Genomic DNA, 13,020 nt, shown 5'->3' with positions numbered 1-13,020 from the left:
CAAGTATAAGAATTAACAATTGGCAAAGTTAACTCCCCACTCCTTTCCAATTCTCAAGAAGCATCCATTTCTAAGGAATCTTTAAATAAATTTTAAATAAACTAAGGAATCTTTAATTAAACTCCAACAGGGGTTTCATGAGGTACATGCTATGGCATGTTTCTTTACATTAATAAAATTATCTTCATTTTAACAACTTAACCATTTCTAAGGAATCTTGTAATTTGTACACTCTATTTTACATTGTGAAATTGTCTTAATTCCTAGAATTCTTACAGTTTCTGCACTGAAAACAAAGTCCAAATTCTTTATTAAGACTAACATTTTTTTTGGGGGGAGGGGCTTAGAATCAACAGTTACGTCAAAAGTTGATGGCTTCTATCCTATTTTAATGTGACAAAGGCATGTAATGTTCTTTAGTATTCAAGGAGAGCAAATGATGTTAGAAAAGGAAGTCAATGCTGAAATTATTTAGTGGTGAATCTGAACACATTTAGTTTGTTTTATTTTTGTTTTAACAAAGATCTGTTATATAGTTCAGTATTTTAAAAATCTACCATTTTTTTTTCTGATAACTACCAAGAGCTCACTAAATCCTAAATAACTCAACTCTAAGCCAGTTTGGAAGAAAAGAAATCTAAGGCATACCAGAAATTAGGTAAACTGTTCAACTGTCTGACATGCGAAGGAAAGATTTACCTGGCAATATCTGGGTGAGAATCTATCAGAGTGCTGACAAATCGAAAGAACAGAGAGCCCTTCCATTTCACAAATTCTTCCTGTACAAAGAGAAACCGGCATATTTCAGGATAAATTTTAACATGTAAACCTTAAATGCATCCAGTCACATAGCCACCTGTTGACTTTCCTTTGTATAACATCACATCTGCCAGCTATTATTGGTCTGTCTAGGACATAGGGGCATTCAGAGTATTCACTTCACAACCATCTTGAAATTATACAACATTTGTTAATTCAAAGAAATGTGGAGGAATATGTGGATAGAGCAGCATCAAACTTTCTACTATTTTAGGAAAATGACTCAAAGTACATGGTTTTAATGGGGTGTAGACACTATTGCCTCTGTGAGGTACAGAATGCATGAAAAAAATGAGCATGTTAAGTATACCAAACTACACACAACTTAGTGAAATGCCTTCTTTTTCAAAATCAAATATCACTTTTTCCTTGTCAAAGGTCAAACACATGTATACAAGAAAATCAAATACTCTTTAGAGGTTTGTAATTCATTAAATTCTTTTACATGCTGAAATATCACATTGGACTCTAAGCAACACTATGTGATAGCCAGCACAAATATTATCATCCTTGTTTTACCAAACAATAAGTATGAGAAACATGGACTTGTTTAAAGTTGAGAAGAATAACAGAACTGGAACTATTTTTCTAACAAATATGCTTTTCTCTACCTGCTGTTTATTTGCAAAAGTGGAATTTTACACTGCTTGACAGGGTGTCTAAAAGAACACCCCAAACGAATATTTGCAAGTAACGAACAATGTATTTAAAAGGCTGCACTGTACATTAGAAAAGTGACATTCTAAACCTGAGATGAGGTTAATTATTATTTTTTTTTCTAATTAAGATTTTATTTAAAAATTTTCAGTAGATAATGTATTAACATTGTTAAAAAATTCAAAGTTTTAAAAAGACATATGATGAAAATTTTCCTTTCTACTTTTGGTTTTCCCTTATATTTCCTGCTGCCTCAGCCTCCTTTTTTCAAGTAGTCACTGTCATAAATATTCATAAATATGGACATAAACATTTCTCCCATCTTATATACAAACACTTGAATGTTTAAACACTCTTATGTACCTGAATTTCTTTTCTTTTTTTTTATTGGTTGTTCACAACATTACAAAGCTCTTGACATATCATATTTCATACATTAGATTGAAGTGGGTTATGAACCCCCAATTTTACCCCAAATGCAAATTGCAGAATCACGTCGGTTACACATCCACAATTTTACATAATGCCCTATTAGTAATTGTTGTATTCTGCTAGAGGTTAATTATTTTTGAATTGTACTACAAAGCTATCATATTTCCTATGTAATTTAATATTCCTTTAAGCCAGAACAGTACTAGAGAGAAAAAAAGACAGTTTAATAACTCTCATACATACCTGCAAAAGGTTGGTAAGTAATATGAGTGTCTGCTTTCGGATAAATGGATCTGAATCCTTCAGGCAGATGGAGATATTAGGAATATACTTGTCTACCATGACAGTGTACCGGATACAAAGATCACACATCACAATGATGACATTGTTTCGAACAGCCACATCTTCAGACAACTCTAGTTCTCGCACAAGGGCTGGGATACTCTTCTTTGCAAGGTCTTCATGCTGTAAACACAGCTTACCTGCCACAGAAGAAATATGTCTTGACTATATTCTATGATTTCCACTCCCTAATACTAGGGAATGAACCCAGGGCCTGGCCTCACTCTACCACTAATCTACACTCCCAGCCATTTTCTATAGTTTTTATTTCATCAAAGTTAAAACATTATGCTCACAATTACAAAAAACAAAAGCAAGAGCCAGACAAATCCATCCCAAATATTACAAAGTTTAAAGTACTTTAAGGAAAAATAAGCTCCAACAGGGGTTTCATGAGGTACATGATAAGGAATGTTTCTTTACGTTAATAAAGTCAACATTTGAATTTTGTAGTTATCTTCTCACCTGGATAATGATGGGTAAAATCTTACAGATGATTTATTTTACCTCTTAATGAGTTTGAAATGTGAACTAGGTAAGTAGGAAAAAAATGTCAACTCATATTCCTTCTTCATAATTACAGGAAGGTTGCTGAGTTTTGTTTGTTTTGTGGCCTAGGGAATGTTCTGCTCTTATTAACAATTCTTAGACTTTAACAATAACCAATACCACAAAAAACAAATATCTTATATCTACCGTAAGATATACAATTATACTACAGGAAAAAAAAATCAAATTATAGCACAGAACTGTTTTCAAGATAAACAATTGGAGTTGATGGAAAAATATACATATAGTTCATCTGCCAGTTTTGGAAAGTATTAAACAAACCATCTCCTTTTATAAACTGAACTTCAAATTAATCTTTCTATTCCCAGAATGCAGTTTACTAAATGCAGTTCTTGATAAGCAGATTTAATGGTGCTACATTAGGAGTTTAAATAATTGTAATAAATTCACATAATTCCACTGAAAAACATAAGTCTACTAGAGTGAGTATTTTGGTTTTTTTTTTTTTTTTTGGTATTTAAAGAGATTAAATTGATATTTAAAGAGACATACATGACATTTAAGATAAAAATGCGCAACAATACTCAAAGAATCTCTTCATTCTGACTTTGGGACAGAAAAGAGGTACTAATTCAACCAAAATCTATCAACTCCAAGGAGAATTTTTTTTTTTTTTAAATTTGATACCAGAGTCAGCTAACCTTCACTTTTATTTATTTATTTATTTTGACCAGTGAATATTGGAGGTTTATTAGCGCATTTGGTACTGCATTTCAATACCAACTAAAAGGTAGTATTTGAAGAAGAGCACCAAGTTGAGATATGACTTAGTAGCCCACAGATATTTGGTAAATTTTCTTTTCACTGGCATTTGGAATGCTGGAATGGGCATTTGATTTTTTTTCTTTTATTTTTTTCTTTTTTATTTTTTTTATTGGTTATTCAAAACATTACAAAGATTGCAGAATCACATCAGTTACACATCCACATTTTTACATAATGCCATAATAGTAACAAAATTACTTATAAGAGGTTGTGAGGGGAATGGGAAAAAAAATAAGGAAAGGTAGTAGAGTGAGTATTTTGAATCTTATAGTCTTGGATAATTACCACCAACTCAAGGGCTCTCTCACTGTGAGCACTTTTTTATACACATAAGCAGACTACACAAGCTACATTTCCCCACATGTTGTTCTTACCTAAAGTGATGATGGCATGTGCTCTAATCACAGAAGGCATGACCTGAGAGGGGGGCTGAATGGCTGAGGCATCACTGGTACCTTGAGATGATGGTACTATAGGAAAGTTTAAAAGCATTTATTGACAGTTCCTCAGCAGTTTACTCAGGCTTAAGAAAGTATGAAACAGAGTATGATTTCAGTGCCTTACAGTGATCCGCATCAGCAGAAGAAGCCAGAATGGACTGAATCAGAAGGAACACTCGTTTCTCCACTCTGGCTGGACATAGCTGGGCTATATCTCCCAAGGTAAAAATGTACTTCACCTACAAAGAGAATTGGTTTTGCAGTAAAAATAAGGCAAAAAGAAAATTTACTAGTTAGAGTAACAATATGTCAGTGGGATTCTTTTTTTTCCCCAACTACACAAACTTTACTATTTTTTGTTTCAGAAAAACACAGGACCATTATAAAAATTTAGTCATATTTAATGAAACAAAAATTAGAGTGACCATATAATTTTATCATGTAAAATGATACTTTGTGAGTAAACAGGGATACTATTAATAATTATGTTGCAATAACAGGTATAACACTCATCTATTTATAATCCCACTAAAGATTATCATTGTTTTTGTTCTTTTCAAAATCACATGGCTTTATGTTTGCTTTTCTAATATACTTACCAATCATGCTACTTGGAGTTTGTAATTATAACTTTGAATATGAGCTATACTTTAATGTAAATACATACAAAAATATGCTTAATGTCTATACAAGTAGGCCATTTAAAAATTATCAATGTTATAATTTTTCTCACTCTTCCACATTTAGTAAAAATTTATGTTATTTCTAACCCTTTACTATTATTTACTTGAGTTATGATGAATCCCTTCTATACTCTTGTAAGTACTCTTGTAAATACAGTAGTACTGTATTTCTTTAGGTGTGAATCCAGGCTGAAACAGCATGTAAACCCACTTTACATTTTAAAATATATATCCAAATTGTTCTCTAAGTTTACTGCTTAGACTCCTCCCCAAAACACAGGGACCTGTTTCCTCAGCCCTTGCTACCCTATGTTTACTAATGGCATTTATCTTAGAGGTCAAATTAACACTTTTCTTCCTTTACCCCAAAGATAGAAGAATAACACTAAACAGTAAATGGCAAATAAAAGTAAAAGCTTATTCTAGGGGCTAGGGATGTAGCTCAATGATAGAGCATTAGCCTAGCCATGTATGAGGCCCTGGATTTCATTCCTAGCACTGAAAAAACAAACAATACATATAAGCTTATGCTAGAGATAAGTGTGGGGGCACATACACCTACAGTCCTAGATACTTGGTTGGGTGAGGTTAGAGGATCACTTGAGCCTAGGAGTTGATACTGGTCTGGGCAACATAGCAAGATCTCATCTTAGAACAACAACAACAAAGAACCAAAGCAAAGCAAAGCAAAACAAACAAAAAACCTCAAAATGCTTATTCTAGGGTAGGAAAACCAATAGTAAACGTAGTTGGTTTTAGAGAATATCGAATACACAGTTATCTTAAACTTAGTGGATTAAAAAATAATTAAGCTCCATTTAAAGAAGTATGAATTAAACAATGTATATAGGACAAAACTTCACTCTATGTTTTGACTAATGGATAGATTTTAGTGATATATTTAATAGTTGAAAAAATCTTAGGGGATTAACTCACTGATAAAAAAGCATTTTTCTTCTTGTGGGCAATGGCTCTGCTCAAACAATTGAGAAAAGCAAGACTATCTAAAATCCTGGGTCAACTCTGAACTACACATCATGGCTCACATACCTAAGTGTCCAAATCCCGGTAATGATACTGTTCATTAATGAAATAAACGTACTAGTGCCTCAGGTACAATAGCTTTCTCTCTTACAAATCTAAATTTGGTCTACAATCACTAACACTTAAAAGAGTGAAATGAGTAAAGTGAAAACTGAACACAGAAAAGAGATGCTCTTCTAATTTAAATGGATGGGAAAAATAGTTTTAGTTAAAGATGATGGTTTGTACCGAAGGGCATCAAAAACCATTTCCTTTATTGGATAGCGTCAGATGCTGGAAATAGAATTATAACAAAACTTATTTTGTTAACAGCCCACTGGCTTGACATGTCCTGACTCACAGGAATCATTTTCATGGAAACAGTTTCTAAAGTAGGAGTACCACAAAATACAACCTTGTTCCTCCAAGGTCATTTGTAAGAATCTTCCCTTATATTTTTAGACATTGTAAGGACTGTTGGGAGTCGCCTGGGCTCCAAAGACTAACTTCCCCATCCCCCGAGAAGAGCTGTCCAATGGTGAGCCCTGCTGGCTCACATGATCCTTACCCACCAATCAGACTAGCCCTGCTGGCTCACATGATCCTAAACCACCAATCAGACTAGCCCTGCTGGCTCACATGATCCTTACCCACCAATCAGAAAGCACCCCATACCAACTGTCAACTGTTAAACTGTCATAACTGTCAAACCACCCCCGGCTCTATAAATATGCAGAGCTGTTCCTCAATAAATGAGCATTTTCTCCGACAAGCCTTGTTCATTCTTTCATTGGTGCTGAAACCCAGGATGGGGAATGCCTCGCTGCTCGAGGGCCCCTCTCTCAAGGCTTGCCGTCCTCATCCACTCTTTCGAGCACTGCTACTATTCACACAACACCGGCTCTTCAGAAAGTGAGTTCCCTTATTGGGTATCCAACTTCAGATGGGCTATATGCAGAGGCTTTGACCGTGATCGTCTGGCAAACCTCTGACACCCAATCTGGAGGAGAGAACGCACCCCACCACGACCTTCACCATCACGGTGGACTCTGGAACCCGGTTCGGTTCGTGAGTGGGAGGTACGGGGGGGGGGGTGGAAGAACAGGCACTCCTCTCAACCACCCTTGTCCCTCTCCTGACCTATGGGGGCCTCTACTTCCCTCCCTGCAGACTCCCTCTTATTAAATTCTGCACACAAGATTGGACTTACTATCAATTAGACAATCAAAGTCAATGGACCCCAGGAGGATCCCTGGATCCTGCAAGTCTCAGAGATCTGTTTAACTTCTGTGAGAGCTCGAAAAAGTGGAAGGAGATCCCCTATGTTGAGGCTTTTTCTCTTCCTCGTTCTCCCCGACCTATTCAGCAAATGAACTCCCTCCCTACTGACCTCCCCGGTTGGCTCTGTCCAACCCCTCAGGTGCTCCCTCTGACCCAGCCGACACCTTTATTCCCTCCCCCCCCCAAACTAGGTCCCAAGAGTTTCAATGGGTCCTCCAGGCTTATAGCCTCACTCACCATGATATATATATATATGTTATTGCCTAATACTCTCCTTCTTGAGGAACGTACCAGAGTCTGGGAACTTGCCAGAGCCCATGCAGATGAAACTCACCAAGTTAATCCCAATCACCCTCTGGGGCCACTTGTTGCCCCAGATCAAACTCCTGACTGGGATTATAATACACAAGCTGGCATACAGAGTAGGGACCGATTCTCCACATGCATTATTGCTGGGCTCAAAAAAGCGGCACATAATTTCCAAAAATTACAAGAGACCCCATTGGAATTTCTGGATTGGCTTACGAAAGCTCTTGAGCAGTAACCTAGATCCTGAAACCCGAGATGGCCGTCATGTCCTTATGACATATTTCCTCTTGCAAAGCTACCCCGACATCCGGGTCAAACTAAAAAAGCTCGAACAAGGCCCTGCCACCCCCCAGACTGAGAAATTTCAGATGCTTGCCCAGGCCCTGCAGGGTGCTTCCTCGGGTTGCCGCCCATCACTGCAGGTCAAAAACACCCCAGGCGCCTGCGTCAAGTGTGGCAAGGAGGGACATTGGGCTAGGGCATGCCCCGCACCTTCACACCACATACCCCCCTATGCCCTAAATGTCAACAACAAGGTCATTGGGGCTCTGACTGTCCTAGATCCCGCAGGAGGCCTGTGGCCAGGGAACCATCCAACCTTCTGGGTATGGCAATCGAAGATTGATGGAACATTGGGTCCTTGTCCCCGGCTGTAATGATCAATAGACAGGAACCTAGGGTGCAGATTCAGGTGGATGAACGCAAGGATGACTTTCTCCTTGACACTGGGGCTACCATCTCAGTCCTGACAGAATTCTGGGGGCAAACAGTGCCGTCCACCTCTCATATTGTTGGGGTAGGAGGAAAGACCATCTATCCAAGAAAGACTCCCCTATTACTCTGTTCCACAGACAACTTCCCATTCTCTCAGACGTTCCTAGTTATGCCCCAATGTCCAGTTCCTTTGCTTGGCCGAGATATTCTCTCTAAATTCAATACAACAATTAATATCCAGGCTCCTGGAATCAGTTAAGCTCCAGAATCTGCCTGTTCATCTTTTCTGGACCTTTTGGCAGAAGACTGGCCATTGTGCTCCACTTGTGAGGCTGACATGAAACACCACACTAAAAAGGACCCCTTACCTATGAACCTGGTCGACCCAATTATATGGAATACCCACACTCCCTCCACTGTTTCCTGCTTATCAGTTAACATTCATCTCAAAGATCCTAACACGTTCCCCAATCAGGCTAAATACCTCCTGTCCACAAAAGCTCTTCTGGGCCTACAACCTATTATTCATGACCTTCTTAGCAAGGGGTACCTCTGTCCTGCTCATTTTCCTTACAATACTCCCATACTAGCGGTAGAAAAAGCCCAACGGGTCCTATCGCTTAGTTCAGGACCTACAGTCCTGAACATCAACACCTCCATTAGGCCCATACATCCTTTGGTTCCCAACCCATATACCCTGCTGTCTCAGATCCCCCACACTGCCACTCATTTCTCGGTCATAGATGTAAAGGATGCTTTCTTCTCCATTCCCCTTGCCCCCAAATCCAAGATCCTTTGCCTTTACCTGGACAGATCCCACCACCAGACATTCTCGACAACTAATCTGGATTGCCTTCCTCAGGGATTTCGAGATAGTCCACACCTCTTTGCACCCCCAGTGCCCTGAATCCACCCTCTTGCAATATGTTGAGCACCCCACCACAGCCTTTATGGCTACAGTGGCCCTCAGGGACTCCTTCCTTGGGCAGATTTGAAAGTCCTAGTGCTCTCACCTTAAGACTCGGCCGCTAGAGAGACGCTTACCTTCCCCTTCCTCTCCCTCTCTCCTCTCTTTCCCTTCCTCTCCCTCTCTCCCCTCTTTCCGACCCTGGGAGTATCCTGCCTCTCCAGGAGGTATCCCGAAAAGCCTTGGCCAAGGTCTCCCATGGCTCCGGCTCCATCCAGGACGAGAGCTTCAACTGTCAGGATTCGGTGACGACCAATCTCTGCAGCTCAAACCTGCCACTTAGGTACTCCTGATTTGTTGGCTCTAGCGGGGATGCCCCTTTTGCCAATAAATCAGTTTCCTCCTTCTCTGTTTCCTCTTCCCTCCTCCTTACATGGGTAATGTGTCTTCTCTGCCAGTCGACTCTCCCCTACAATGCTTTTTAGATCAAATATAGTACCCAGGCCTGGCCCACTTGTCCCTTAGACAACCAAAGCAGATGGCCCCCTTTTGGGTTCCTGGATCCCTCCATTCTAAGGGATCTCTACAATTACTGTTGAGCGTTCAAAATATGGGTAGAGATTGCTTATGTCCAGGCTTTCTTCTTGCTTCGATCCAGTCCTGCTCTCTGCACCTCTTGCAAATCTCTACAAGTTCTTCTAGCCCATCCATCCAAAGGGCGCTCAACAGATGACACAGTTCTCCTACTTAATTTCTTGGCCTTAGAGGGATATTGGACCTCTCCACAAAAGGCCCAAATAGCATGTAAAGAGGTCACATATCTAGGGTTCTCTATCTCTCAAGGGAAAAAGGCCATTATAGTAGACAGAAAACAGCTTATTGTGTCTATACCTACACCAAAGATATAATCTGGCCAAGGGCCCCCAAGATGAACCCCTACCCTCAGCAGCAGGGAAGCCCTTTACAATCCTCCGGGCACTGGCACTGCATCTCCCTGAACTCTCCCGACCCTTCACCCTCTATGTACATGAGAAACAAGGACAAAGTCTGGACATTCTGGGTCAGGAATATGGCCTCACATTTGCACCAGTGGCCTACCTATCCAACCCCACCGTCAGGGGCTGGTCCCCAGGCTTCAGAGCCCTAGCAGTGACCCATGACCTTCAGAAAGAAGCACACAAGCTTACCTTTGGCTCTGCGCTAACCATCTCATCTCCTCACCATCTAAAGGATTTCCTCACTTACTAGGGGCTACAGTCACTTCCTCCTTCCAGGGTTCCATCCCTCCTTATCTCATTCCTTGAAAATCCCTCCATCTCTTTTCAGCCCATACTCTCCAATAAACCCTGCCTCCCTCCTCTCATCTTCTCCCTCACAAGATCCCGTCCACAAATGCCTAGAGGTACAATTTTACCCTGCCCTACCACCATTTCTGAGGGACCCCTGCCCTCTTCGGACCTCGTCTGGTTCTCAGATGGTAGCTCCTTTATACACAAAGAGGTTAAAGTGGTGGGTATGCTGTTGTTTCCCTCTCATCCATCATAGAGGCAAAACCTCTCCCACCCAATACCACTAACCAACAAGCTGAACTCATAGCTGCCACAAGGGCATGCGAGCTAGCAGAGGGAAAAACCCTCTCCCTGTATAATACGTCTTCCATATCCTGATCTCCCATGCAGCCATTTAGAAAGAAAGGGGGCTACTGACCACCAGAGGGACGACAGTCACTAATTCCACACTATTTCTGGCCTACTACGAGCCTCCAGGCTGCTTCCAAACTGGGAATCCATTGCAAAGCCCATCAAACTGACTCCTCCCTTACTACTATGGGGAATTCCAAGGCCGATCAAGAGGCTCAATCAGCCGCCCTACAGAGCTTTACACCTCCTCTCGGCTACTCTTCGTTACCACCGGGGATTGGCCCAAAGATCCCCAACAACTCTTCCAGTTTCTTCACTCTCTATTCCACCCTAGTCCACAGAGTCTCACTACTTTCCTTCACTTCTTTTTCACCCTTTAACCACGTGATAAGACCTACAACAGATCACTTCCGCTTGTCAGATCTGCCAGAGAACCAATACCAATACTCCATTAAAACTTAAACCTTTCCCTTATCAGGCCCGTGGTCATACCCCGGCTGCAGACTGGCAGATTGATTTCACCAACATGCCCTGAGTAAAAAACATAAAATATCTTCTTGTATTGGTAGATACTTTTTGGGATGGGTTGAAGCCTTTCTCTCTTCTAAGAAGCGGGCCTCTATAGTAGTTGATCTGTTGCTTACTCACATAATCCCCTGTTTCGGGATGCCCACTTCTATCCAATCTGACAATGGCCCAGAATTCACCTTGCAGATAACACAGGGACTGGCTCACACGCTATCACTCCCTTAGCATTTTCATTGCCCTTATCGCTGCCAGGCTTCTGGAAATGTTGAAAGGACCAGTGGGTCCCTTAAAGAGACCCTCACCAAGCTCACCATGGAATTAAGCCTGGACTGGGTAAAGGTACTCTCCTTGGCTTTATTGCTTATTAGGGCCTTGCTAAAGAAGCCTTCTAATCTCTCACCTTTCGAAGTCATGTATAGCCGTCCCCTTGTTCCTCCCGGACTGCCTACAGAACCCCTACCCATCTCCGAAACCTATGCCCTGCCCCTCCTCTTCCATCTATCAGTATTTAAGGTTGAGGTGTTTCACATAAAACCTGGAGAGATCTGACTGCTCTCAAAGGGAAATCTGGTAACAATGGGCCACTGTCCTCCCTTGGCCGCCTTCGTTCAGAGCGTGGGAGAAGCTGCCTTCTTTATTAGAAAGCCGGTACTTTCTTGGTGTGACTAGGGAAAGCTGGGAACAGTGATAGAAGTCAGAGAAGCAAGCTGGTTTGGAAAGCTGGGATATTTTGAGAAAGGTAAAGAGAGAAGCAAGCTGATTTCAGAGACACCCAGGTAGGAGAAAGTTTGAAAAGCAGCCTTAATAGAGAGGGGAGGGAGCTAGATTGGACTAGGAATTAAGAGTGGAATTGAGGGTGTTAGGTGCAGGACAGGCTGGTCTGCAGGGCATGTCAAACAAAGTTAGCTGCAGGACGACCTGGCTTCTCAAACCCTCTGGTTCTTTATCACTTGTTTACTTCAAGCCCAAATGCCCAAGCCCCTGCTCAAGGCTGAAACTTAACCCCCCCTTGTGCCAACAAGGCCGCTTGCAGACCCAGAGACCCCATTAGATTTGGGCTATAAAAACTCCCTGTGCCTGTTCCTTCCCTTTATCATAAAGTTCATTCAGACTCAGGCGGGTAAAAAATTTCTAATCAAGCTTTTAACCAGCTTCTCCTCAGGAATTACCAACTCCTGGCTACTGATGATACCTCCAGTGGAGACCTATGCCGAATGGACTGACATCATCGTTGATCTGTGGTGGCAAGGAACCTTCGTTGATCTGGTTCCTGAAGTTATATCCCCCTCTCTGCCCTTCTGTGGGGGCTCCCCACTTCCCTCCTATTCTCCTACGCCGTCCCATCTCAGTAGGAAGCAGGCAGAATGAGTGGATGCACACTCTCATTTAATAACAAAGAGGGGGGAATGTTGGGAGTCGCCCCAGCTCCAAAGACTAACGTCCCCATCCCCTGAGAAGAGTTGTCCAATGGTGAGCCCTGCTGGCTCACATGATCCTTACCCACCAATCAGACTAGCCCTGCTGGCTCACATGATCCTTACCCACCAATCAGAAAGCATCCCATGCCAACTGTCAAATTGTTAAACTGTCATAACTGTCAAACCACCCTGGCTCTATAAATATGCAGAGCTGTTCCTCAAAAAATGGGCATTTTCTCCGATGATGAGCCTTGTTCATTCTTTCAATGACTAGACCCTATTTCCCCATTTCTATACTCCAATGTTCAAATGGCTCAGAAGTTATAATTCTTTTAAAAAGAAAATAAACAAAAGACTAAGGCATATGCTATTGTTTTCTTACCTTATTATTTATAAGTTGAACTCTACCAAAATTATAACACACAATGTGATTTTCCTATTGGAATCAGGTTTCTCATAAACTCTTAACTGGATGAAGTATTCCATCAAGTT

The 13,020-nt window shown here is 41.2% G+C and overlaps 1 protein-coding gene across 1 annotated transcript in view; it reads right to left on the bottom strand.

Moving 5' to 3' along the window:
* NCAPD3 (non-SMC condensin II complex subunit D3) overlaps positions 1-13,020 on the bottom strand; it is a 75,322-nt gene that overhangs the window by 18,825 nt on the left and 43,477 nt on the right. Inside the window, exons 22-25 of the mRNA XM_081274257.1 lie at positions 4,150-4,264; positions 3,960-4,055; positions 2,152-2,390; positions 700-779 (exon numbers count right to left, since the gene is read on the bottom strand). Of these exons, the coding sequence (XP_081130383.1) occupies positions 700-779; positions 2,152-2,390; positions 3,960-4,055; positions 4,150-4,264 (530 nt within the window). The remainder of the gene's footprint in view (positions 1-699; positions 780-2,151; positions 2,391-3,959; positions 4,056-4,149; positions 4,265-13,020) is intronic.

The sequence above is a fragment of the Spermophilus citellus genome (assembly GCF_964194105.1).
Source record: "Spermophilus citellus genome assembly, chromosome: 2".
Lineage (NCBI taxonomy): Eukaryota > Metazoa > Chordata > Mammalia > Rodentia > Sciuridae > Spermophilus > Spermophilus citellus.
Note: the sequence above shows the minus strand (reverse complement) of the source record. Positions and strands in the feature narration are given on the sequence as shown.